Genomic DNA, 25439 nt, shown 5'->3' with positions numbered 1-25439 from the left:
TCACACCTGAGATTCACAATTTGTATCTTAGAAGTGGATTTCATCTGATGCCCTTTGATGCTGTGGCCACACCGCTAACAATCTCTACCCAGATGGTGTAAGTCAGAGTACCTGACTGACTTGCACAATGACATTCTTGCTGCCACATCATTGCACAAAGTGAAACATGAAAGTCTGCAGACAATGTGACTGCCTCCAGCATTTCTCCATTTTCACATTGTTGCACAAACTGGGAGAGAGCCACATTTAACTATTTACCAAAAGAAAACAAACTTGAAACATTGAAAAGAGAAAAAAAAATCTGCAATCTTGTTGATATTATGTTCTTCTCTTGGAATTTTCAGAACACTAGTGTGCAAATAAATGACAAGATTCCATGTGGGAAACTGGTCTAAAATTAGATTGGTGAAAGGAATTAGAGGGGGTGGTGGAGGAAGGTTTTTGTGATTGGAAGCCTCTCATGATGTACCATTGTGCTTAATGCTGGGACCCTGGTTGTTTGTTGTAAATGTAAGTGATCCGTATGTGGATATAAGAGCTCTCATTAATAAGTTTGCAGATGACAAACATTGTGAGGAGGAGAGTTTTAGGATATAGGATGATGTTGATAACTTGATAAGATAGACAAAGCAGTGCCAGGTGGAATGCAATTAATGTATTTTGGGAGAATTGATAAGACGAGTACAGAGAAAATTATTTTGTGATTCTAAAGTAATGAATGACAGGGTCACAGAGAGTACTGACAAATATTAGGACCTCAATGTATGTTCAAAGGTCTTTAAAGATCGCAGCAGAAGCAGATAAGGTGATGACACAGGACAGAACAGGAAGCTTGTTGCACAACATGACAAAATATTGGTGAAGTCACAGTTGGGAGTATTGTGTGCAGTTCCATTTGCCACTAAGATGAATATGAATGCAGTGGAGAAGGTGAATGAAGATTCACCTGATCGTTGTGTGAGATAGAATGGGTCAATTTGAGGAGAGACGAGATAGGCTGTGTTCCTTGGGGGAGAGGAAGCTCAGTGGGATCCTTGGTAGATGTGTATAAAATTATGAAGGGTTTGGAACAAGATAAAATTTCCTAATAGTAGTGTGCAGTGAGCTGAGATTCACTGATGATGCGTTATGCAGATGGCTGGCTCCTCCCCCATCTACCCATATATAACCAAGGTTTCCCACCTAAACCCAGAGGCCTACTGAAAACTCTTGTAAGACCCTACCCTTTGTAATAAGCTAATAAAAGTGTGTGTTCTTCCTCCAGTTCACACTACCATTTTATTAGCTTGTTAAGAAGGAGATGGAGGTGTTGCTCAAGCTGAATATGCTCCTGAATGACTCTCGGTCTCCAGATGCTGCCGAGGAGTTTGCTTACTGGGGTTGGACTACTTCCAGACCTACCTGAACATGACCAAGGATGTGTTCAACATTGATGAACTCAAGAGGTCGGCCCTTGTTTCCAGGGTGGGGGACTAAGGGGTATTCAGTCATTCGGGACTGTGCAACCTATAATGCTGACCTTGAGGCTTTGAAGACTCGGTACCTGAAGCCATAAAACAAGGTCCTAGCGAAGCATCAACTCACTCTACATTGGCAGTGGCCTGGAGAGACCATTGACGACTATCTACTTGACCTGTGGACTCTTGCCAAGAAGTGCTGGTATGAAACAGCTACTGGCCATGTTTGAGAGGAAGAGCAGATCTAGAACACCTTAGTCGCAGGGGTCCTCTCGAGATACGTGAGGCAGCGACTACTTGAAACTACTTAAGAAAGACTTGGCCAGCCATGTTGAACTGGCCAAGTCCCTTGAACAAGCCCAGCTTGAGACCAATTACCTTAAGACCAACACAACACTCTTCTCCATGAACCCTTCCCAGGACCAGCAGCCCCCACTGCCCCTGCCCTAACGGCAGCTGTCTCCCATGCTAGAGAGCACTCCTGCACTAGGGAGTGCTTCTTCTGCGATTAGAAGCTACCATCCCCGTGCTTGATGCCCAGCTAAGGTCTCTGTCTGCTCCAGCTGCAGTAAGAGGGAACACTAGGCGAGGGTCTGCCATGCAAAGAGAATGCCTGAGAAATCCATAGCCTGCATAGTTCCCAAGTCCAGCCCCAAGCCATCACCCTCAGCCCCAAATTTGCCAGAGCCTTTTTGCTGCATTACTCATTGAAGGAGGGTGGCAGTGGGACAAAGGTGTGAAAAGCCTCCGTTCTGAGGACGGTCCCTATACTGCTTTTGAGGCAAATGGCTGCCTTATCAATTCTGGAGGGCCCCTTTCGGTATTACAATGGGGTTTCTATCTTCCAGAGATAGGTAGACGAGTATAGGTTGAAAGCTACCTTCCCTTGCCTTGATAATGTCACCATCTGTAGCCATACCTTGGAGGATCATGATGCCAACCTTCAGAGCTTTCTCCATACAGTGAAAGCCCTGAACCTCACTTATAACTCCAGCAAGTGTGTGTTGAGGACAAAACGACTGGCTATCCTGGGCTACATGGTGGAGAATGGTACTATTGGCCCTGACCTCGATAGGATGTTCCCCCGTTAGAGCTCTCTATTCCAAGGACCATGAAAGCTTTGAGGAGATGCCTGGGATTTTACTCATATTACATCAAGTGGGTCCTTCTATATGCTGATAAGGTTCGCCCCCTTTTTAAAATCCACTACCTTTCCCCTCTCAGCTGAAACCCAAATGGCTTTTACCTATCCGAAGCCACATTGCAAAAGCCACCTTGCACATGGTGGGCGAGAATACACCTTTGCAAGTGGAAAGTGGTGCTTCTGATGTGGACCTGGCCACTACCCTTCACCAGGTGGGGAGGCCAGTTGCATTGTTCTCCTGGACCCTGTAAAGCCATGAGCTCCGGAATCCCTCTGTGGAGAAAGAGGCTCAACCCATTGTGGAGGACATAAGCAGTGGAGGCACTCTCTGACTGGTCGGAAATTTAGGCTCCTCACTGACCAGTGCTCAGTTGCATTCATGTTCAATAATGTCAAGAGGGGAAAAATTAAAAATAACAAAATTGCTAGGTGGAGGATCAAACTCTTCACCTACAATTATGACATTGCTTATTGGCCAGGTGCCCTTAATGAGCCTCCAGATGCCTTATCCAGAGGAAGCTGTGCCTCAGCACACACCAGCCAACTGCAGTCTCTACAGAATAAGCTTTGCCATGCAGGGGTTACCTGCAGGGCTCACTTTGTCAAGGCATGGAATCTGCCCTACTCCATGGAAGATATCAGAGAAATGACCAGGTCTTGCCAGGTCTGTACTTCTACCGCCCCTCAAAGACGCACTTGATAAAATCGGCCCTTCAACTGGCTTAGTGTTGATTTTAAGGGACCTCTCCCCTCCACGAATGGGAACACATTCTTTCTCTCCATCATAGATGAGTACTCCTGCTTCCCGTTCGCTATCCCATGTCCAGACACCTCCTCCTCCTTGGTTATCAAGGCCCTAGATTCTATTTTTACCTTGTTTGGGTATCCTGGCTATATCTATAGTGACAGGGCATCATCATTTATGAGCGAGGAGCTACGTCAGTACCTGCTGGCAAAAGGCATCGCATGCAGCAGGACTACTAGCTACAACCCCCAGGAGAATAGGCAGGTTGAAAAAGAAAACGCCACAGTTTGGAAAGCCGTCAAATTGGCCCTCAAGTCAAAAGGCCTCCCAGACTCATGCTGGCAAGATGTTCTACCTATAGCACTCCACTCCATTCGGTCGCTACTCTGTATAGTAGCCAATGTGACTCCTCATGAGCTTTTCCTCAATTTTGAACGGAGATCAGCATCGGGAACCACACTCCCATCCTGGCTCACTGCACCAGATCGAGTCCTACTAAGAAAGCAAATGAGGAAAAGCAAAACAGATACTCCATTGGAGAGGATGGGACTGCTTCATGCCAACCCCACATACACCTATGTGGAGTACCCAGATGGCAGGGAAGACGCAGTCTCTATCAGGGACCTGGCACCCACCGGAATAGAGAGTCCATTGCCTCAGGTGACCCATGAATTCCAGAATTATTTTTCACCATCAGGGCCTCAGGAGATTTGGTTCAGGAGGAAGAATCATCCCCTTCCCTCATAGAACCGGAGACTCTACTGCCCACTATACCTCCCCTATAAGGGGACCAGGAAACCCAAGGAGCCTAAGGCCCACCAGTGCTGAGGTGCTCATTTTAATCTGTAAATAATTGTATATATTCTGATTTTTTTTTAACTGAGTCTGTGTTCTCTGTCTTCATCCACAGACTCTAATTCTGCAGGAAGGAGTGAATGCAGTGAACTGAAATTCACTGGTGATGGGTTGTGCAGATGGCTGGCTCCTCCCCCATCTACCCATATATAACCCAGGTTTCCCGCCTAAACCCAGAGCCCTACTGAAGACCCTTGTAAGACCCTACCCTTTGTTAGAAGCTAATAAAAGCATGTGTTCTCCCTCCACTTGTGACAGTTTTTATTCGTGCTACACAATGCGTTCAAAATTGAAGGCCATTTGGTCAGGTTAAGGGGTTTAGAGGGTATCTGAATCTTTTTTTTTAACTCCAGAGGGTAGTTGGAATCTGAAATGCAGTGTCTGAAGAGGTGGTGCAGGCAGGAGATCTGGAACAGTTGAGCATCTCAAATTGGCAAGGTATAGAATGCTACTGACCAATAGCTGGTAAATGGGAGTATCTTTGGGTATTTGTCAATCACCATAGCTATGAAAGAAATAATTGCTATGGAGTTGACAAACGCCTTGTCTCCATTCAGATGCATCAAATTGTAGACCTTCATGTCACAATGTTTTAGTGCTGGTGTTTCATGGTTATCCTCAACCAAGCAATTGTCACTGCAGTGGCCCCAAAAGTCTGTGACTCAATGAGTTTAAACAATAAATTTTATCTCACTTAAACTATAGTTTTACAGAAATAAAAATCCATGTCAAACAATTGCAATGCATTAAGTCTTCAGCAATCAAACAATGATGGAAAGGGGAAGCGAATCTTACATACAAAATTATCGCCATCAAAGCTCCTTTGGCTATAAATGAAGAAACATAACAAGTTTATTTGCCATATGTTTGTGCAGGCCAATTGAGTTTCCTTAGTCATGCTGACAAAGAAATAATCTGCTGCTTCAATTCAAAATCTAAAGCATAAAGAATATCTCTCCAATGCAATCACTCTATACTGTACCATGGATAATGTCTTGCCTGAACTAATGAAAATAAGACTGTTCTCCAATGAGGAAGCAAAGAATTAAATTTGTCATGTTGCATTTGATAGAGAAACAAGTCAACCAATGCTATTTTCAACATAATTTGGAAAAATAAACAGATGGTTTTGCATTCTTTTTGAAACTTCTACAGGTTTGGAGACATTTCAGATTGATTCCTTATAACATTTATAAATCTGTAGTGAGTCATTGGAATGGCTGATTAATAAAGTATAAATACTTTAGATCATATGTCTCAGCAGAACGATGCCAAGTAAAATTAGTTTCAAACTGATCAAGGGTAAAAAACTAGTCAAGGAACAAGATATGAAAATTAAAGAATGAGCCTATTCAGTTAATTGGGCTTGTCTACTTTTTTTGAAAAGAAACTGTGTGAAGCCTTGGCTAAAGTGTTGCCTCATAGAACACTATAGCACAGTACAGGCATAGGTGTATATAGGGTGGGGCAGAGAACAGGGGCGCCACTTGCAGGGGGGCACCACTGTCCTCACCTCACCCACCCAATATCTGAATCCCTAGCCCAAAAATGAATCTCCATCCCAGGGTTGCAGTGCTGCGCTGCTGGGGCACACTTTAGTGCACCCAAAGCGCCACTCTGGCCGACATCTCATCAGGCCGCTTCAAGGACACTTCAGCACGCAAGCGGCACCTGGCGATGGTTCAATGCGGGATCAATGGGAAAAGATGGCTATCTTCCCTACCCATAATCTCCCATGCAGCTGATTACCTAAATAGGCTCATTCCAACTGCATGAGGGATTATGGGTTGGGAAGACATCCATTTTTCCCATTGATCCTGCGTTGAGCCCTGAAGGCCAACGTGGCCTGGTGAGGTGCCAAAGGCTGGGTGGCTGGTCGGGCTATCACAGCCCACCCCAGCTGCCCACTGAAGGCTCCGCTGACTGCCCCCCTGACGGCCCTGCCGACAGCCTGCTCCGCCTGCCCCCTGACAGCCCTGCTGACAGCACACTCTGACTGCCCGCTGAAATTTTCCAATTTATACCTCTCCAATTAAATAATCTGTGAATTGTTATTAATTTACTTAGACATTGCATCACATAAAAGTAAGAAATACTCATTGATATTTTATTTACTGAACAAAGTAGTTCAAAGTATAGAATAAAATCTTAACTAAATCTTAACTACTTTATAGAGTCACAAACTGTATCCACAACCTGTGTGTGCGGTGGCAGCTTTTGGTCTGTTTTTTTTAAACACAGGGGGCGGGTGCTGATGTCAGTGGCAGCCGAGGGTGCCACTTGACCTAGATGTGCCACTGAGTACAGGCCCTTCAGCCCTCAATGTTGTGCCGGCCCATTTATTCCTTAAAAAATTACTAAACCCTTCCTACCCAGTAACCATCTATTTTCCTTCCATCTAGGGGTGTGTAAGAGTCTCTTAAATGTCCCTAATGTTTAAGCCCCCACTACTATCCCTTGAAAGGCATTCCAGGCACCTACATCTCTTTGTGTAAAAAAACTTACCCCTGATATCTCCCCTAAACTTACCTCCCTTCACTTTGTACATTTGTGCCCTCTGGTGTTTGCTATTCCTGCCCTGGCAAAAAGGTGCTGGCTGTCCACCAAATCTTTGCCTCTCATAATATTTCAGACCTCTTTTAAGGCTCCTAACATCTTTCTACCCTCCAAAAAGAAAAGTCCCAGCTCTGCTAACCTTAACTCATAAGACATTTTCCAATCCAGACAACATCCTGGTAAATCTCGTCTGCATCCTCTACATAATGTGCACATCCTTCCTACAATGAGGTGGCCAGAATTGAACACAGTACTCCAAGTATGGTCTCACCAGAGATTTGTAGAGTTGCAACATGACCTCTTGACTCCTGAACTCAATCCCCCTATTAATGAAGCCCAACATCCCATAGGCCTTCTTAAATATCCTATCAACCTGCACAGTGACCTTGAGGAATGTATGGATTTGGTCCTCAAGATCCCTCTGTTCATCTACACTTATATGTAACCAGCCATAAACCCTATACTCAGCCTTCTGGTTTTTCCTTCCAAAATGCATCACCTCACACTTAAACAGATTGAACTCCATCTGCCACTTTTTCATCTAACTTTGCATCCTGTCTATATCCCTTTGTAACCAACAACAACCTTCAGCTCCATCCGCAACTCTTCCACCCTTCGTATCATCCACAAACTTACTGATCCATCCTTCCACTTCTTCATCTAGTTCAATTATAAAGATTATCAAGAGCAGGGACCCCAAAACAGATCCTTGTGGAACTCCACTTGTCACTGACCTCCAGCCGAATACTTTTCTTCCACTACTATCCTCTGCTTCCTACATGCATTCCATTTTTTTAATCCACACAACCAAGGTTCTATGAATCCCATGCCTCACGAGTTTCTGAACAAGTCTCTCATTGGGGATCTTGTCTAATGCCTCCTTTCTAGAGAAAATAAGATATCTTGGAAATAATTCGATATTATTTAATCTTAATTTACATTTAATTTTACTTTTGAGATAGAGCAAAGTTAATAGGCCCTTTCGGACCTTGAGCCAGTGCCTCTCAAATACACTCACATGACCAATAAACCCGCTAATCCCATACATGTTTGGAACGTGGGAGGAAACCAGAGCCTTCGGAGGAAACCCATGCAGTCACATGGAGAATGTACAAATTCCTTATGGTTAATGCCAGATTTGAATCCAAGTCATTGGCAGTGTAATATTGTTGTGCTAGCCACTACACTGACTGTGCACCTTCTATTATTATCTTCAATGATTTTCCCCAGAGGTAAGTGTTATTCCTTAACATGACTTTTGAGGCCACTACAGTGACAATTGATTGGATGAGGTTAATCACCATCCATGAAGTACCAGAATTAAAATATTGTGGCATGCACTTCTACAATACGATATATCTGAATGGAGACAAGGCATGTGTCAATTGCATAGAAGTAAGACTATGGCTTCAAACAGTTCAATGCATCAGAAAGACAGGGAACATTTCTCATGTAAGAAGATTAATTTGTGCTTTATGCCTCAAGGTCTCCAAGAAGTGGAAATAAATTATGCTTACATTGAAAAAGAATTTTTAGCCATTGCCGTGAGGCAGCAGAAATTCCATTTATAGGAGATAAAGTACGAAACTGAGTTATCACAAACTAGTTGAAGCAATTTGGAAAGCAGGTTAAATTATTGAACCGACATCGCTTTAGAGAATTATTTCCATCATCAAAAATATAAGATTTTATCATGTACGATGCAAGCAAGGAGATTTGTTTCAGAAAAACTTGATGTAGCACGAAGGCATGAGTGGGAAAGTTTGAAAATGAGAGAGACGTAGATTCCAAAACCAAAATACTGCAGACACTGGAAATTTGTGCAGCGAATGGGTTGATAATATTTGAAGTTAACAGAGAATTATATATCTTAGGTGATGTACTGGGCTTGGTTACAGGGGTACACACACCACAGCACATTTAACAAATACTATGACAGAGAACAAGAACAACAGCAGATTCAATGGGCTGAATGGCCTACTTCTGTTCCTTTCTCTTATCTTGTGAAGATGTTAATTTGAAAACACCAAGTATAGCAGACAGGCCAATATTGGAATTAAAATAGACCAGAAGGGATGTAGGGACAATGTGTGCTTTAAGGGAACAGTCTTGGATATGTCCAGCCTTGTGTTGGCAGACTGAAAACCCCAGATCCATTTTGAGTGACAGGTGCCAGACTGAAGATGTGTGATGTCAGGTCACATGGGAAGAGAGGCGACAACAAACAAGGCTGGAGGACATTTTGTTTTGAGGAGAGCACAGGGAGCACAGGGGAGCTGAATAAAATCTGGCCTTTGTTCAGGGCAGGTTGAAGGTGAATAAAACCTGTCCTTTGTTCAGGGCAGGGTGAAGGTGAATAAAATCTGTCCTTTGTGAAGGGGAGGGTGATGGTGAATAAAACCTGTCCTTTGTTCAGGGCAGGGTGAAGGTGAATAAAATCTGTCCTTTGTGAAGGGGAGGGTGATGGTGAATAAAACCTGTTCTTTGTTCAGGGCAGGGTGAAGGTGAATAAAACCTGTCCTTTGTTCAGGGCAGGGTGAAGGTGAATAAAACCTGTCCTTAGTTCAGGGCAGGGTGAAGGTGAATAAAACCTGTCCTTTGTTCAGGGCAGGGTGAAGGTGAATAAAACCTGTCGTTTGTGAAGGGTAGGGTGAAGGTGAATAAAACCTGTCCTTTGTGAAGGGTAGGGTGAAGGTGAATAAAACCTGTCCTTTGTTCAGGGCAGGGTGAAGGTGAATAAAACCTGTCCTTTGTTCAGGGCAGGGTGAAGGTGAATAAAACCTGTCGTTTGTGAAGGGTAGGGTGAAGGTGAATAAAACCTGTTCTTTGTTCAGGGCAGGGTGAAGGTGAATAAAACCTGTCCTTTGTTCAGGGCAGGGTGAAGGTGAATAAAACCTGTCCTTTGTTCAGGGCAGGGTGAAGGTGAATAAAACCTGTCGTTTGTGAAGGGTAGGGTGAAGGTGAATAAAACCTGTTCTTTGTTCAGGGCAGGGTGAAGGTGAATAAAACCTGTCCTTTGTTCAGGGCAGGGTGAAGGTGAATAAAACCTGTCCTTTGTGAAGGGTAGGGTGAAGGTGAATAAAACCTGTCCTTAGTTCAGGGCAGGGTGAAGGTGAATAAAACCTGTCCTTTGTTCAGGGCAGGGTGAAGGTGAATAAAACCTGTCGTTTGTGAAGGGTAGGGTGAAGGTGAATAAAACCTGTTCTTTGTTCAGGGCAGGGTGAAGGTGAATAAAACCTGTCCTTTGTTCAGGGCAGGGTGAAGGTGAATAAAACATGTCCTTTGTGAAGGGCAGGGTGAAAGTGAATAAAACCTGTCCTTTGTTCAGGGCAGGGTGAAGGTGAATAAAACCTGTCCTTTGTTCATGGGAGGGTTAAGGTGAATAAAACCTGTTCTTTGTTCAGGGCATGGTGAAGGTGAATAAAACCTGTCCTTTGTTCAGGGCAGGGTGAAGGTGAATAAAACCTGTCCTTTGTTCAGGGGAGGGTGAAGGTGAATAAAACCTGTTCTTTGTTCAGGGCTGGGTGAAGGTGAATAAAACCTGTTCTTTGTTCAGGGCAGGGTGAAGGTGAATAAAACCTGTTCTTTGTTCAGGGCAGGGTGAAGGTGAATAAAATCTGTCCTTTGTGAAGGGGAGGGTGAAAGTGAATAAAATCTGTCCTTTGTTCAGGGCAGGGTGATGGTGAATAAAACCTGTCCTTTGTTCAGGGCAGGGTGAAGGTGAATAAAACCTGTCCTTTGTGAAGGGTAGGGTGAAGGTGAATCAAATCTGTCCTTTGTTCAGGGCAGGGTGATGGTGAATAAAATCTGTCCTTTGTTCAGGGGAGGGTGAAGGTGAATAAAACCTGTTCTTTGTTCAGGGCTGGGTGAAGGTGAATAAAATCTGACCTTTGTTCAGGGCAGGGTCAAGGTGAATAAAACCTGTCCTTTGTTCAGGGCAGGGTGAAGGTGAATAAAACCTGTCCTTTGTTCAGGGCTGGGTGAAGGTGAATAAAACCTGTTCTTTGTTCAGGGCAGGGTGAAGGTGAATAAAACCTGTTCTTTGTTCAGGGCAGGGTGAAGGTGAATAAAATCTGTCCTTTGTGAAGGGGAGGGTGAAAGTGAATAAAATCTGTCCTTTGTTCAGGGCAGGGTGATGGTGAATAAAACCTGTCCTTTGTTCAGGGCAGGGTGAAGGTGAATAAAACCTGTCCTTTGTGAAGGGTAGGGTGAAGGTGAATCAAATCTGTCCTTTGTTCAGGGCAGGGTGATGGTGAATAAAATCTGTCCTTTGTTCAGGGGAGGGTGAAGGTGAATAAAACCTGTTCTTTGTTCAGGGCTGGGTGAAGGTGAATAAAACCTGACCTTTGTTCAGGGCAGGGTCAAGGTGAATAAAACCTGTCCTTTGTTCAGGGCAGGGTGAAGGTGAATAAAATCTGTCCTTTGTTCAGGGCAGGGTGATGGTGAATAAAATCTGTCCTTTGTGAAGGGGAGGGTGAAGGTGAATAAAACCTGTTCTTGGTTCAGGGCAGGGTGAAGGTGAATAAAACCTGTCCTTTGTTCAGGGCAGGGTGAAGGTGAATAAAACCTGTCCTTTGTTCAGGGCAGGGTGAAGGTGAATAAAATCTGTCGTTTGTGAAGGGGAGGGTGAAGGTGAATAAAACCTGTTCTTTGTTCAGGGCAGGGTGAAGGTGAATAAAACCTGTCCTTTGTTCAGAGCGGGGTGAAGGTGAATAAAACCTGTCCTTTGTTCATGGCAGAGTGAAGGTGAATAAAACCTGTCCTTTGTTCAGGGCAGGGTGAAGGTGAATAAAATCTGTCCTTTGTGAAGGGTAGGGTGAAGGTGAATAAAACCTGTCCTTTGTTCAGGGCAGGGTGAAGGTGAATAAAACCTGTCCTTTGTTCAGGGCAGGGTGAAGGTGAATAAAACCTGTCCTTTGTTCAGGGCAGGGTGAAGATGAATAAAATCTGTCCTTTGTGAAGGGGAGGGTGAAGGTGAATAAAACCTGTTCTTTGTTCAGGGCAGGGTGAAGGTGAATAAAACCTGTCCTTTGTTCAGAGCAGGGTGAAGGTGAATAAAACCTGTCCTTTGTTCATAGCAGAGTGAAGGTGAATAAAACCTGTCCTTTGTTCAGGGCAGGGTGAAGGTGAATAAAATCTGTCCTTTGTGAAGGGGAGAGTGAAGATGAATATAAACCTTTTCTTTGTTCAGGGCAGGGTGAAGGTGAAATAAATCTGTCCTTTGTTCAGGGCAGGGTGAAGGTGAATAAAACCTGTTCTTTGTTCAGGGCAGGGTGAAGGTGAATAAAATCTGTCCTTTGTGAAGGGGAGTGTGAAGGTGAATAAAACCTGTTCTTTATTCAGGGCAGGGTGAAGGTGAATAAAACCTGTCCTTTGTTCAGGGCAGGGTGAAGGTGAATAAAATCTGTCCTTTGTGAAGGGGAGAGTGAAGATGAATATAAACCTTTTCTTTGTTCAGGGCAGGGTGAAGGTGAAATAAATCTGTCCTTTGTTCAGGGCAGGGTGAAGGTGAATAAAACCTGTTCTTTGTTCAGGGCAGGGTGAAGGTGAATAAAATCTGTCCTTTGTGAAGGGGAGTGTGAAGGTGAATAAAACCTGTTCTTTATTCAGGGCAGGGTGAAGGTGAATAAAACCTGTCCTTTGTTCAGGGCAGGGTGAAGGTGAATAAAACCTGTCCTTTGTTCTGGGCAGGGTGAAGGTGAATAAAACCTGTCCTTCATTCAGGGCAGGGTGAAGGTGAATAAAATCTGTCCTTTGTGAAGGGGAGGGTGAAGGTGAATAAAACCTGTTCTTTGTTCAGGGCAGGGTGAAGGTGAATAAAACCTGTCCTTTGTTCAGGGCAGGGTGAAGGTGAATAAAATCTGTCCTTTGTTCAGGGCAGGGTGAAGGTGAATAAAACCTGTCCTTTGTTCAGGGCAGGGTGAAGGTGAATAAAACCTGTCCTTTGTTCAGGGCAGGGTGAAGGTGAATAAAACCTGTCCTTTGTTCAGGGCAGGGTGAAGGTGAATAAAACCTGTTCTTTGTTCAGGGCAGGGTGAAGGTGAATAAAATCTGTCCTTTGTTCAGGGCAGGGTGAAGGTCAATAAAACCTGTCCTTTGTTCAGGGCAGGGTGAAGGTGAATAAAACCTGTCCTTTGTTCAGGGCAGGGTGAAGGTGAATAAAACCTGTCCTTTGTTCAGGGCAGGGTGAAGGTGAATAAAACCTGTCCTTTGTTCAGAGCAGGGTCAAGGTGAATAAAACCTGTCCTTTGTTCATGGCGGAGTGAAGGTGAATAAAACCTGTCCTTTGTTCAGGGCAGGGTGAAGTTGAATAAAACCTGTCCTTTGTTCAGGGCAGGGTGAAGGTGAATAAAATCTGTCCTTTGTGAAGGGGAGATTGAAGGTGAATAAAACCTGTTCTTTGTTCAGGGCAGGGTGAAGTTGAATAAAACCTGTCCTTTGTTCAGGGCAGGGTGAAGGTGAATAAAACCTGTCCTTTGTTCAGGGCAGGGTGAAGGTGAATAAAACCTGTCCTTTGTTCAGGGCAGGGTGAAGGTGAATAAAACATGTTCTTTGTTCAGGGCAGGGTGAAGGTGAATAAAACCTGTCCTTTGTTCATGGCAGGGTGAAGGTGAATAAAATCTGTCCTTTGTTCAGGGCAGGGTGAAGGTGAATAAAACCTGTCCTTTGTTCAGGGCAGGGTGAAGGTGAATAAAATCTGTCCTTTGTTCAGGGCAGGGTGAAGGTGAATAAAACCTGTCCTTTGTTCAGGGCAGGGTGAAGGTGAATAAAACCTGTCCTTTGTTCAGGGCAGGGTGAAGGTGAATAAAATCTGTCCTTTGTGAATGGTAGGGTGAAGGTGCATAAAACCTGTCCTTTGTTCAGGGCAGGGTGAAGGTGAATAAAACCTGTCCTTTGTTCAGGGCAGGGTGAAGGTGAATAAAATCTGTCCTTTGTTCAGGGGAGGGTGAAGGTGAATAAAACCTGTTCTTTGTTCAGGGCTGGGTGAAGGTGAATAAAATCTGTCCTTTGTTCAGGGCAGGGTGAAGGTGAATAAAATCTGTCCTTTGTTCAGGGCAGGATGAAGGTGAATAAAATCTGTCCTTTGTGAAGGGTGGGGTGAAGGTGAATAAAACCTGTCCTTTGTTCAGGGCAGGGTGAAGGTGAATAAAATCTGTCCTTTGTTCAGGGCAGGGTGAAGGTGAATAAAATCTGTCCTTTGTTCAGGGCAGGGTGAAGGTGAATAAAATCTGTCCTTTGTTCAGGGCAGGGTGAAGGTGAATAAAACCTGTCCTTTGTTCAGGGCTGGGTGAAGGTGAATAAAATCTGTCCTTTGTGAAGGGTAGGGTGAAGGTGAATAAAACCTGTCCTTTGTTCAGGGCAGGGTGATGGTGAATAAAATCTGTCCTTTGTGAAGGGGAGGGTGAAGGTGAATAAAACCTGTCCTTTGTGAAGGGCAGAGTGAAGGTGAATAAAACCTGTCGTTTGTTCACGGCAGGGTCAAGGTGAATAAAACCTGTTCTTTGTTCAGGGCAGGGTGAAGGTGAATAAAATCTGTCCTTTGTTCAGGGCAGGGTCAAGGTGAATAAAACCTGTCCTTTGTTCAGGGCAGGGTGAAGGTGAATAAAATCTGTCCTTTGTTCAGGGCAGGGTGAAGGTGAATAAAACCTGTCCTTTGTTCAGGGCAGGGTGAAGGTGAACAAAACCTGTCCTTTGTTCAGGGCAGGGTGAAGGTGAATAAAACCTGTCCTTTGTGAAGGGGAGGGTGAAGGTGAATAAAACCTGTACTTTGTTCAGGGCATGGTGAAGGTGAATAAAATCTGTCCTTTGTTCAGGGCAGGGTGAAGGTGAATAAAACCTGTCCTTTGTTCAGAGCAGGGTGAAGGTGAATAAAATCTGTCCTTTGTGAAGGGTAGGGTGAAGGTGAATAAAACTTGTCCTTTGTTCAGGGCAGGGTGAAGGTGAATAAAATCTGTCCTTTGTGAAGGGTAGGGTGAAGGTGAATAAAACCTGTCCTTTGTTCAGGGCAGGGTGAAGGTGAATAAAATCTGTCCTTTGTGAAGGGGAGGGTGAAGGTGAATAAAACCTGTCCTTTGTGAACGGTAGGGTGAAGGTGAATAAAACCTGTCCTTTATTCAGGGCTTTAAAATTGATGTTTCCTGAAGCAAGCCATTATAATGGTCTGGACTTTGACACCGCGTTCGCGTGCGCATACACACACACACATATATTTTACACTTGTGCATAGTGGGGGTTAATTTGGCATTACGTTTAGAGATATTGAGAGATGTTATGTGAGGAATAGTTTAATTAAAAGATTTTTTTTCAATTTCTCATTGTCTGACGACTCTTCCATTGCTGTTCCTATGTTAGAGCCAGATAAGGGCTTGCTAGTTCGTAATATGTGAAATTAAAATTAAATAAAGCTGGAAATAGCCAACCAGGCAGAATTGGTGGAAAAAGAAATAATTATAATTTTAGGTTGATTATCTTTTATTACAACCCAGAAATGTTGTAAGAAGTTTTAAGAGGAGAAGCAGAAAGGACAAAGATAAGTCCTGGTGAAAAATTAAATCCAAAATAGATGGTGGGGAGAGGAATATGAGAATACCAGAAGTGAAAGTTGCAAGATTACAATGCCTGATTACTTCATACTGATACGAATGCTGAGATAAATCAAGTCGGAAGTTGAAGTACAGTTTCTCAGCCTACGCTGCTTATCACTAGGTCAATGTGAGAACCCAAAGGTCAAAATGAAAGCGGGGAAACCAAATGCAAATTGGATCATAAGTTTGCATAATACATCTCTTCAGCCGACAGAAGAAATTTGAATTTAATCCTACCTCTCTGACTTTCACCTCCTCCATTTTTCAACAAAGTTCAATGAAATTTCAAGGAGAATATCTCATTAAGACACACTGGAATCCTTAAGACTTAAAGCAGTAACATAATTTCAAATAAAAAAATAAAAAAAAAATGCTGGAAATATACAGCAGGCCAGGCCATATCTCTGAGAAGAGAAACAGGACCAGGATTTCACCAATCAGAATCATTGACACTTTTTTCTTCCCACAGCAGTGGCATGAACTGCAAAGTATTTGAAACAATTTTTTGTTTTGGCGGCCTGGTTAGTGTAACAATGTTACAGTGTCAGCGACTTGGGCTCGTATCTGGCACTGAACGTAAGGGGTTTGTATATTCTCCCCTTGATTGCATGGGTTTCCTCTAGGCGCTCCGGTTTCCTCCCACTCTTCAAAACATACAGGGGTTAATTGGATGTATTTGGACGGCATGGGATTGCGGACTGGAGGGGTCCATTGCTGCACTGTTCTTTTTGGAATTCAGATAATCAGCTATTTCAGTTTCACAGTTCCCAGTTCTATCTTGCAGCTTTTCTTTGTCTTGCCCCCACCCACCTTTTTTTCTGGCATTTCAGATTTTATTCCTTCCCTCCTATTGATACTTTCCCCAGACATCCTCATCACTTATTTTCACTTGCCCCAGAACACGTGTTATTGAGTTCCAGTGGTCTCCACTCCATCAAAAAACCTTCCTTTAATTTATTTCCACCCATCTCCCCTTTCTTTAGAGTGAACACTTGTTTAAACACTAACTTTTTCCAGTTGCAGTAAAACGTCATCGACCTGAAATGTTAACTTCATCATTGTTTCTACAATTATGACCTGTCATGTTGAGTATTTCAAGTATTTACTCTTTTCATAAGGGATGTGGGCTCTTACAACATAAGAAACAGAGAAAAAAAAGCTATTGTGCATTTAAATACTCTGCATTCCCTACTTCAGTTCCAAGAGAACATTGCCACCTTCAGATTGCTACGATGATGGGTTAAGTTTTGAAGATTTGATGAAAATTATGACTTGACAGAAGAGAAGTGTCAGCCCAGATTGAACCATATTTCAATATGAGAGAAGAAGAAAAAGATGGATCTATATTGAACCAAAATTGAGCAGTTATAGTATCGCATGTGATCGAGAAGATAAGGGAAATTGCTCACACAGGCTCTTATCTTTTCAGGGCTTCAGTCATGATTTATTGCCCTCTGACAAATGAAGACATTGAGACTTATACATTTGTGATCAATGCAAGCATTTCTAGCTACTTCCATAATAGCTGCTAAATATCAGAGAAATAAAAGTATAATTTGTTTCAAGTGGAGGAATGCTGATAGATGAAATTCTCCTATAAGTTCTATTACACTGAGATCTTTAAAAAATGAGGCATTATTTTGAATTCCACATTAGGTTACATCAAACGACCACAATTTCATTTGCTAAAAGTTATTGAAATTGCACATCAACATGAATTCAGTTATGTCATCATGTCATCACAGTCAAAAAGAAAATCAATTCTGTGACCTGGAATGGAAGTACTTTGGCCAACTCAGAAGTAGTCGTTGGAACATGGAGATAAAGCTTACTCTTTGATCTCTGCAGATTGACAGGATTTAGAGATTTAGATATTAATAACAACATACCAAAATGCTATCCTGCATACAGCAAAGTATTGAAATGTCTCTGGTTTACAAAGCTTGAAGTAATCCACCAGGACAAGAATGACTAAATCCACATGACCTTGCAGGGTTACTCAGAACCTTTTGGCCCAAATGCCTCTGCTTTCCTTGTTCTACCTGGTGCCAGCCTAAACCTTCTATGCTTGAAGTTTACACATGCTTTATTTCATAGACTTCCAACCTCCAATCCTTGAATATTCACAAGGTCAGAAATTAACATTCTGAATCTGAATGGTTGTCTTGTGGCCTCTTTGAGAAACTTACAATGACTGATAACTAAATCCATTTTACTTAAGTTAAAAGTCCGAAAAATGTGCCAGCCATTTTACTTAACAACATGTGAGAACCCCTATGATAATATTGAAAATCCCACCCTCTCAACTGATACCATACATAGATTTCAGACAGTTAGAAGAACAACAGCAATTTTAATGGAAACCAAAATAGCATTTAGCCTCTTAACCAGTGCGGAACCCTTATTTGCATAATGAGATTTGGCTTCCTAGTCCTGTCAAATAAAAGCGGTGGTTGTCTAATGGAATAATTTCAGTGCATTTAAAAAAAAACCTTATTGCCTATTCTTTATTCTCTCTATAAATTGGGCAGGAGCAAGGAGAAAATACTTCTAATTATATTAATAATTTGGGTTAATAAAATGTATCTCTGACTGATATTGTGTCTTTGGGCTACACTCAGATAATTTATTAGTTCCTGCGTTAAAAATATCACATTGGGGAATCTGCAGAGAAATTGAATTTGTTCTCAAATGGGTCATTTGGTGGTAAATAGTCAGATGTGCTTAGCCGTCCAAGTGGGATCCTGGAGGGAGGTGGAATGATTAGAAGGACCTTGGATCATGCTAGAAGTCAACTGCAGACCCAGAAGGAACATTTGTTTCTCTTGAGTTCATATAATAAAAATATATATTGGCTATCAATCATTTTATTGAGTAGCTTTCAGCAATCTGTTTAAAAATGGCAAAGCGGGCAGCACGCCACTCCACTCTGACCAGATAGAATAGATCCTGTGTAGCTTCTGTCCTTAACTACTTTAAAATTGGGTTTTTTTTAATGTTTTATATCTAGCTGTGATTAGAAATGTGTATTTAAGGAGTTTAATGCCTGCATTATTTGGGTGTCATTAACAAATAAAAACTCTGAGTCGAAAGAGGTCCAAACAAATTTTGGCAGGTGATTTGGACAAGGCATATAACGGCCTTCAATTTACACTGAAGAAATGTGCAGCTATGACCTGTATTCTTACCACCACCACCTCACTACCACCACCACACCACTACCACCACCACATCACCACTGCCACACCACAACCTCACTACCACCACAACCGCACTACCCCCACAACCTCACTACCCCCACAACCTCACTACCACCACCACCTCACTACTACCATCACCTCACTACCACCACAACAGCACCACCTCACTACCACCACCACATCACCACAACCTCACTACCACCACCATAGCACCACTACCACCACAACCTCACTACCACCACCATACCACCACTGCCACACCACAACCTCACTACCACCACCACAGCACCACTGGCACACCACAACCTCACTACCACCACGACCTCGCTACCACCACAGCCTCACTTCCACCACCACACCACCACGACCTCGCTACCACCACAGCCTCACTACCACCACCACACCACTACCACCACCACATCACCACTGCCACACCACAACCTCACTACCACCACAACCGCACTACCCCCTCAACCTCACTACCCCCACAACCTCACTACCACCACCACCTCACTACTACCATCACCTCACTACCACCACCACATCACCACAACCTCACTACCACCACAACAGCACCACCTCACTACCACCACCACATCACCACAACCTCACTACCACCACCATAGCACCACTACCACCACAACCTCACTACCACCACCATACCACCACTGCCACACCACAACCTCACTACCACCACCACAGCACCACTGGCACACCACAACCTCACTACCACCATGACCTCACTACCACCACAGCCTCACTACCACCACCACACCACCACGGCCTCACTACCACCATCACCTGACTTCCATTCAATCCTGATTCATTTCATCAATAAAGAACATGTTAGCCATTTTATTTAGTTTCAGTTTTGTATTATTAAGTATCAACATTCATATTAAATAATGAGAGTCCTTTTAATCGACAAAAAAAAAGTCAGGATTTTGCAAAAAGAAAAGCTGGCACAATCGCACATGCAAGTCGATAAAAAATATTTCCAGTGTAAGCATTTAACCATTATTTGACTGAGTTTTTTAAATAAACTGAATGTTCTGAATCTGCAAGTTCAATTATTAATAAAATATTGATCTTTAAAAAAACTATGAACAGACTTATTGTGTTAGTCTGAATAAAAAAGCATCAGAGCCAATATCCTTTCAGAGTGATGATTCCCATGAAGTTGTATCCTGATAGGCAAATCTATTGCACCTTGCAGGACCAATACATTACAGTTAGTATTCACAGAATTAATTCCCATTTTACAGTGCTACTTCTTAACTACATTCTAAAGGAATTTATCAGAAAAGAATCCATGGGGTGAAGTTATATTAAATACTCCACTTTTAAAAATAACAATCAGAAATTACTCCTGTAAATTCACTTGCAATAAAAGGAATTAATGTATCATGAATTTTCCAACAACAATGGAATCTTGCAGGAAAAATTGTTGCACAATTTTTGCAGGACAGTTGGAAAATTATCAATTTTAGGTCACCGATACTCTTCAGGAATATATATGTAATGCGGTCAAGTTGTGCAATTACTCAGTAAAACCTATACTACTCGGAAACATTTTGATAGTTCCTTAACTTAAATCTATATGGAAGAGAGAGGGACAGCTAGCATAATGGTTAGCATGCCAGTGTCCTGGGTTGGAATCCCACGCTATCTGTAAGGAGTTTGTACGTTCTTCCCATGTCTGCATGGGTTTCCTCCGAGCACTCTGGTTACCTCCCACTGTTCAAAATATACAGGATTTGTATGTTAATTGGGTATAATTTAGTGACATGAGCTCATGGGCTGAAAGAGTCTGTATGCCTAAAATTAAAAATTTAAATTTAAATTAAAAAAAATCTCTCATTGAAGCTTTTGGATAAACAAGTCTGACAATAGTGGCAGAAGGTTCTAGAAGACAAGTTGCTCATTAGTTGCTACATTGCTTCTTTCATCCTCTAAATAATTGCACAAATTCCTTCCCTAACTTATAAAAATGTGGCAACAATTTGGGCAAAGAGCTCCAATGTTAATTTCCATCATTTTATTTTTCCTTTCCATTGCTTAATCATAAATTTGCTGAATATTATGAGGTTTGTGAGTTAAATCTAGTTAATTTTGTAAAAAAAAACCATGCTTATTATTCTTAGAAATACAGCTTACGTGTTAGGTTATTCTATAATGCCTTTTCTATCACAAAACAATGCATTTACTTAATGTCACTGCTTGCCATTCTTCATTACACATCATTAATATCATAATGGGCTGTAACATGAGGTCTATGTTCAGTATGTTAAACAAACTATAACTTTAGCAAAAAAAATAACCATTTGATTTCTGAAATGAGTTGATAATCCTACCTTTTCAGATTCAGATAGAGATTCAGATTTATTGTTAGAGTACATACATGACATCTCATACAACCCTGAAATTCTTTTTTCCTGTGGTTTCACTATTTTATTGCTTAGTTAAAGAAAAGATCAACAGTACATTAAATGGAGTGAATATTTTATACAGTTCTATTGCTTTTTCTAAATCTAGCCCTTTTATATTTCGTTGGATGAAAGGAGAATATATTGGGCCTCAGTTTTAGAAACATGGCTTGTCTCTGTTCACCCATTCTGTTTGTGTTTGCTAACCTGTGCTGTTCTTTAGTTAAGTCTGCCTTAATTTTCAAATTCACATCCTTTGTTTCTAAGAATGTTTTCATTAACTTGTTCTGTCCTATCATTGCAACATCCTCCAGCTCTATGAATCTCTTGTGCATTGCAATTCCCTTCCTAAATATTGATGCATTACTAATTTGATTTCCTACAAAATGTTCTTCAAACAAGATTTTGGTTGTTTGCCTCGATAGTTAGCAACAGTGTAAAATTTGTTGAAAACATTAACTGAAGCAGCTTGGTACATCTTGCAATGCTAACAAGATAATAATCAAGCAACTTGCCTATATTAACTTCAGAAGGTTGTGGAATTCTCTCTCTCTGAAGTCTTTGAAATAAAAAGAGATTTGATAGGGTAAACACAAATAAACTATTTTCACTCAAGAGAGAATATGGAACAGTTAGAACAATCACAATTGAAATCAATGTTATGTTGTGTAAATTGCAAATAATCTACTTGATGTGCATGGTTAAGAAACTGAATCACACAATGCAGATTTTTGTTGACATTATGTGATATGAAATATACTCTTCCATGAAGTGAAGTACAATTAACAACCCTCTCCTTGTTGTTTCAGATTATTCTGTAAATTCAACCTGACACTTCCAGAATGTACTCACCCTTGGACACTTGAAAGTATTTCCATTACAGAGTAATATAATTGCCAATTTAACATTCCTTTTGAAGCATTGCAGGAGAAATTCGATGGATTGTTCCTTGAAGAGCCATTGTTGGGCACTCCTTGGGCATTTCATAAGGCAACAGGATTTGAAGCCATAAATTGAATCTTATGCTTAACTACGAGCCATTTTCTCCCTTACCAAACGTGTCACAGACTTCTCTTACTCACTACTCTCAGACTCAACTATATAAGACCCAAGCCCTATCTTTCCAATCTTCAAGATCCTCAATTCTCCAATGTTCCAGCACAGGCTACTCTGATACTCCAGATTTCCTAGCCTTCCAAAGCTGACACTCCATCCCTCCAAGTCATGATCCTCCAAAAGCTCCACTTCTTTGTAATCCAGGCTGCCACCAAATCTCCCATCCATGAAGACTTACTCACCACCCAAAACCCGACCTTCTCATCAAATACCCCTCCCAGACTTCATGACCCAGAAATACTCAGGATGAACTCAATTCTTAGATCATCAAAATATGGAGTTTAAACAAAGAGGTGATCAAGAAAATAACAAATGAGAGATACTAATGTTAATCATTCAATTAAAGGCAACAGGGTTAGCATGGTGGTCAGTGCAACTTTATTACAGCATTAGCATCCCGGGTTCAAATCTGGCACTCTCACTAAGGAGTTTGAACTTTCTTCATATGTTTATGCGGGTTTCCTGCACGTCCTCTGGTTTCCTCCCACTTTTTAAAATGTACAGTAGATGTAGGGTAATTCGGATATTTGGGTGGCACAGGCTTGTGTTCCAGAAGGACCTGTTACTGTGCAGTATGTCTAAATCTAAAATTGAATATGAATTGCTCCAAATGTATTGAACAATAAAATGATAACAGAATGTCCTCAATCTCAAATTTTTAATTTATTTTTTTTGCTGATGCTTTTGAAAACAATGCGACTGTGGAAATTAATTCTGGCATCCATTGGGGCGGTTATCTACTGATAGACAATGTCACAATTGGAAGAAACCCCAGAAAAAGGTGTAATCTAAAGGTCTTGTGAAGCATGCTGACCAATGAACAAAACAAATAAATTAAAATATGTACTTACACTTAGCATATCATCAACCTTTTCATCCTTATTTAAGTCACCACGTAACTGCTTCATGCTGAAGACAGGTATTTCCTTTCCATAATGCATATACAGGTTTGGCTGATAGAAAGTTAAAACCCTTGACTGGTTTCCATAGCTATCAATATATTGTTGTTGACTTCCTGAAATACAGTAAATGAAGATTAAATGTGTGACATAAATATGGAACTTAATATTATTATTTTTGTAAGCAATGTGACAATTAAGGGCCAATATTTAATTTTTGAGTAAATTTAATTGTTCTAACTGGCTGAGCACCATTTAAATCCGAATATTGATTATTCAGAAGTCTTTCTTGTTCAAAGCAACTCAACAACCACTATAATATCAGCAGTGAAAACATTTTAATTTTGCTATCTTGGTATTTTTGTTTCTTTTCATTCACTTGAGTGTTCATGATAATGTGTTAGATTTTTTTTCATTTTTCCCTTTCAACATGTCATGGGACTGACGGAAAATTCACCATGCCATGATCCATTTGAAAAGCCCTGATAAATTTTAGATCACTGTTCTTTATGAAAAGAAAGTGTGACCTTATATAAATATAATGGAAAAGCGAGGTGGTGTCAAGTACATTATTGGCCATAACTTGTTCATTAAAGTAGATGGAACAAAAAAAAACCTGAATATGCTGAAAGTGTACATCTGGTAAAATGCATGTGAAAGGATAAATGCGAAGATATAAAGATAATTTTCCTGATCTGACACAGAAATCTGATACCTATTAAAAAAAAATCAGTGTATTGTGTTGTAGAACTCATTCATATGATCTTGTTTCCCCACCATTACAAAATGAAATCAAGGTAAATTAAATTGTGAAGTATATTCAAGTAGATCATGAACATTTTTCCCCAAGGTCCATGAAAAGATGTAAGCTAACATTAACAATATTTCAATTAGTTTACCATTTTTGCTGTGTTTCATTTGGTTGAAGAATTCTTCCCTGCCAGTGCCATTCTCTGTTGATCCAAGTCCTGCTTCTCTTTCATTATCACTGCCACTGGCAGAATATGAGCAGAGATGCATTGCTTGCTCCTGCAAAAACAATTGAGCAGCCACTAGAACATATCTAATCATTTCCTTCTGAGACCTTCATTATATTTGGCTGCAAGGTTTCCATTCTACATTGGAGAAAAAAAATAAACAACCTTCAAAACCTGCGCTCTTCTGAGAAAACCCATTGCGAGGTGTATAATGGATCGATGTGCTGAACTGCAAGCATTTATCCCATAACCGCTTTGACAATGCAAATGAATTATTCCGGTGGCAAGTAATTCAAGGACGTTTAGAAGCATACTTTAAATAAGTCAAAATCATTGTTTATGGTAATTAAATACAGGACTTCAATAATAAATTTATTTATTCTGACACACAATTTGTTCAAAGACTTTGGCATATATTTAGTGAAGTTTTCCATAACCACATCAATTTCCAAATTTGAATTAGGATTACAGAAGCTGTCGAATTGTTTTTAATTGAACCTTAGACTTGACTGATGAACCATGCTAACAATGTCATTGTGACAGACTTCCTTCTAGCAGCTCATGCTTTCCTTAACTTGTCTAACCCCATTTTTCACACAACGTGAAAGGACTCATGGACAACTGTCCAATCTATCCATCAATTCAATGGTCTCCTGCAATATCAAGTGAGAAATAATGTCCATCTCAGAAGAAATACTCTCAGAAAGCATCGATATAAATGTTCCTTAATTTTGGATGTGACCACAATTCTTCTTGGGTACATCTTGCCTCTTGGGGATATTTATTGAGCAGGTGATCACACTGCCTGTGACCTGTTCAGCTTCTGCTGGATTATCCACTGTCACTGTTGAAGCAATTGTTCTTGGCACTGGATACTTTCTGTCTTGGTCCATGCCCACTTCAAGGATCTTGGTTGCCAATTTCTAGATCAGCTGGCATGATTTTGACCAAAAGTAGAAAATGCTGGAGAAACAGCATGTCAAAAAGCATCTTCTTAAGGAGAAACAGAGCATTTGGGGTCTGCTACTTCTCAGTGGAACTGGGAAAGTGAAAAATTCAAGTTAGTTTTTAATCGGAGGAGGAATAGGATGTGAAGAATGAATGGAATGTCTGTGATAGGATGATCTGTGTCATGATGTGATCGTGTTAAATATTAGTATTGGGGAGAAAAATTGATTGGAATTCTGTCATAGTATGACAAATACCATAAATCTTTGATATAGATTGGTTCAATATAACTGTATACATCAATTATATCTCAGAAATTAAATAGACTGAAACCAGATGTATCATATAAATGTTTTAGATGTAATCAAGCGATAAGTACTTTTTTTTTAAACACTCCACTTGGTCATGTCCAAAATTGAGACTTTTTTGGATGGAATTAGAAGCATTTTTAAAACAGATTACTGGAGTTAAATTTCCTCATGATATAATGCTTTTCTTATTAGTTAATATATATGGAACAAGGCCAAAATT

General features: G+C 41.2%; 1 protein-coding gene across 7 annotated transcripts in view; it reads right to left on the bottom strand.

Moving 5' to 3' along the window:
* nckap5l (NCK-associated protein 5-like) overlaps positions 1-25439 on the bottom strand; it is a 538388-nt gene that overhangs the window by 40643 nt on the left and 472306 nt on the right. For all 7 annotated transcript variants that reach the window (XM_069935206.1, XM_069935209.1, XM_069935208.1 and 4 more), the window contains 2 exons: positions 23883-24012; positions 22936-23099 (listed from right to left, as the gene is read on the bottom strand). In XM_069935206.1, the coding sequence (XP_069791307.1) occupies positions 22936-23099; positions 23883-24012 (294 nt within the window). The remainder of the gene's footprint in view (positions 1-22935; positions 23100-23882; positions 24013-25439) is intronic.

This window comes from Narcine bancroftii, chromosome 4 (assembly GCF_036971445.1).
Source record: "Narcine bancroftii isolate sNarBan1 chromosome 4, sNarBan1.hap1, whole genome shotgun sequence".
Classification (NCBI taxonomy): domain Eukaryota; kingdom Metazoa; phylum Chordata; class Chondrichthyes; order Torpediniformes; family Narcinidae; genus Narcine; species Narcine bancroftii.
This window is presented reverse-complemented; position numbering and strand designations above follow the sequence as displayed.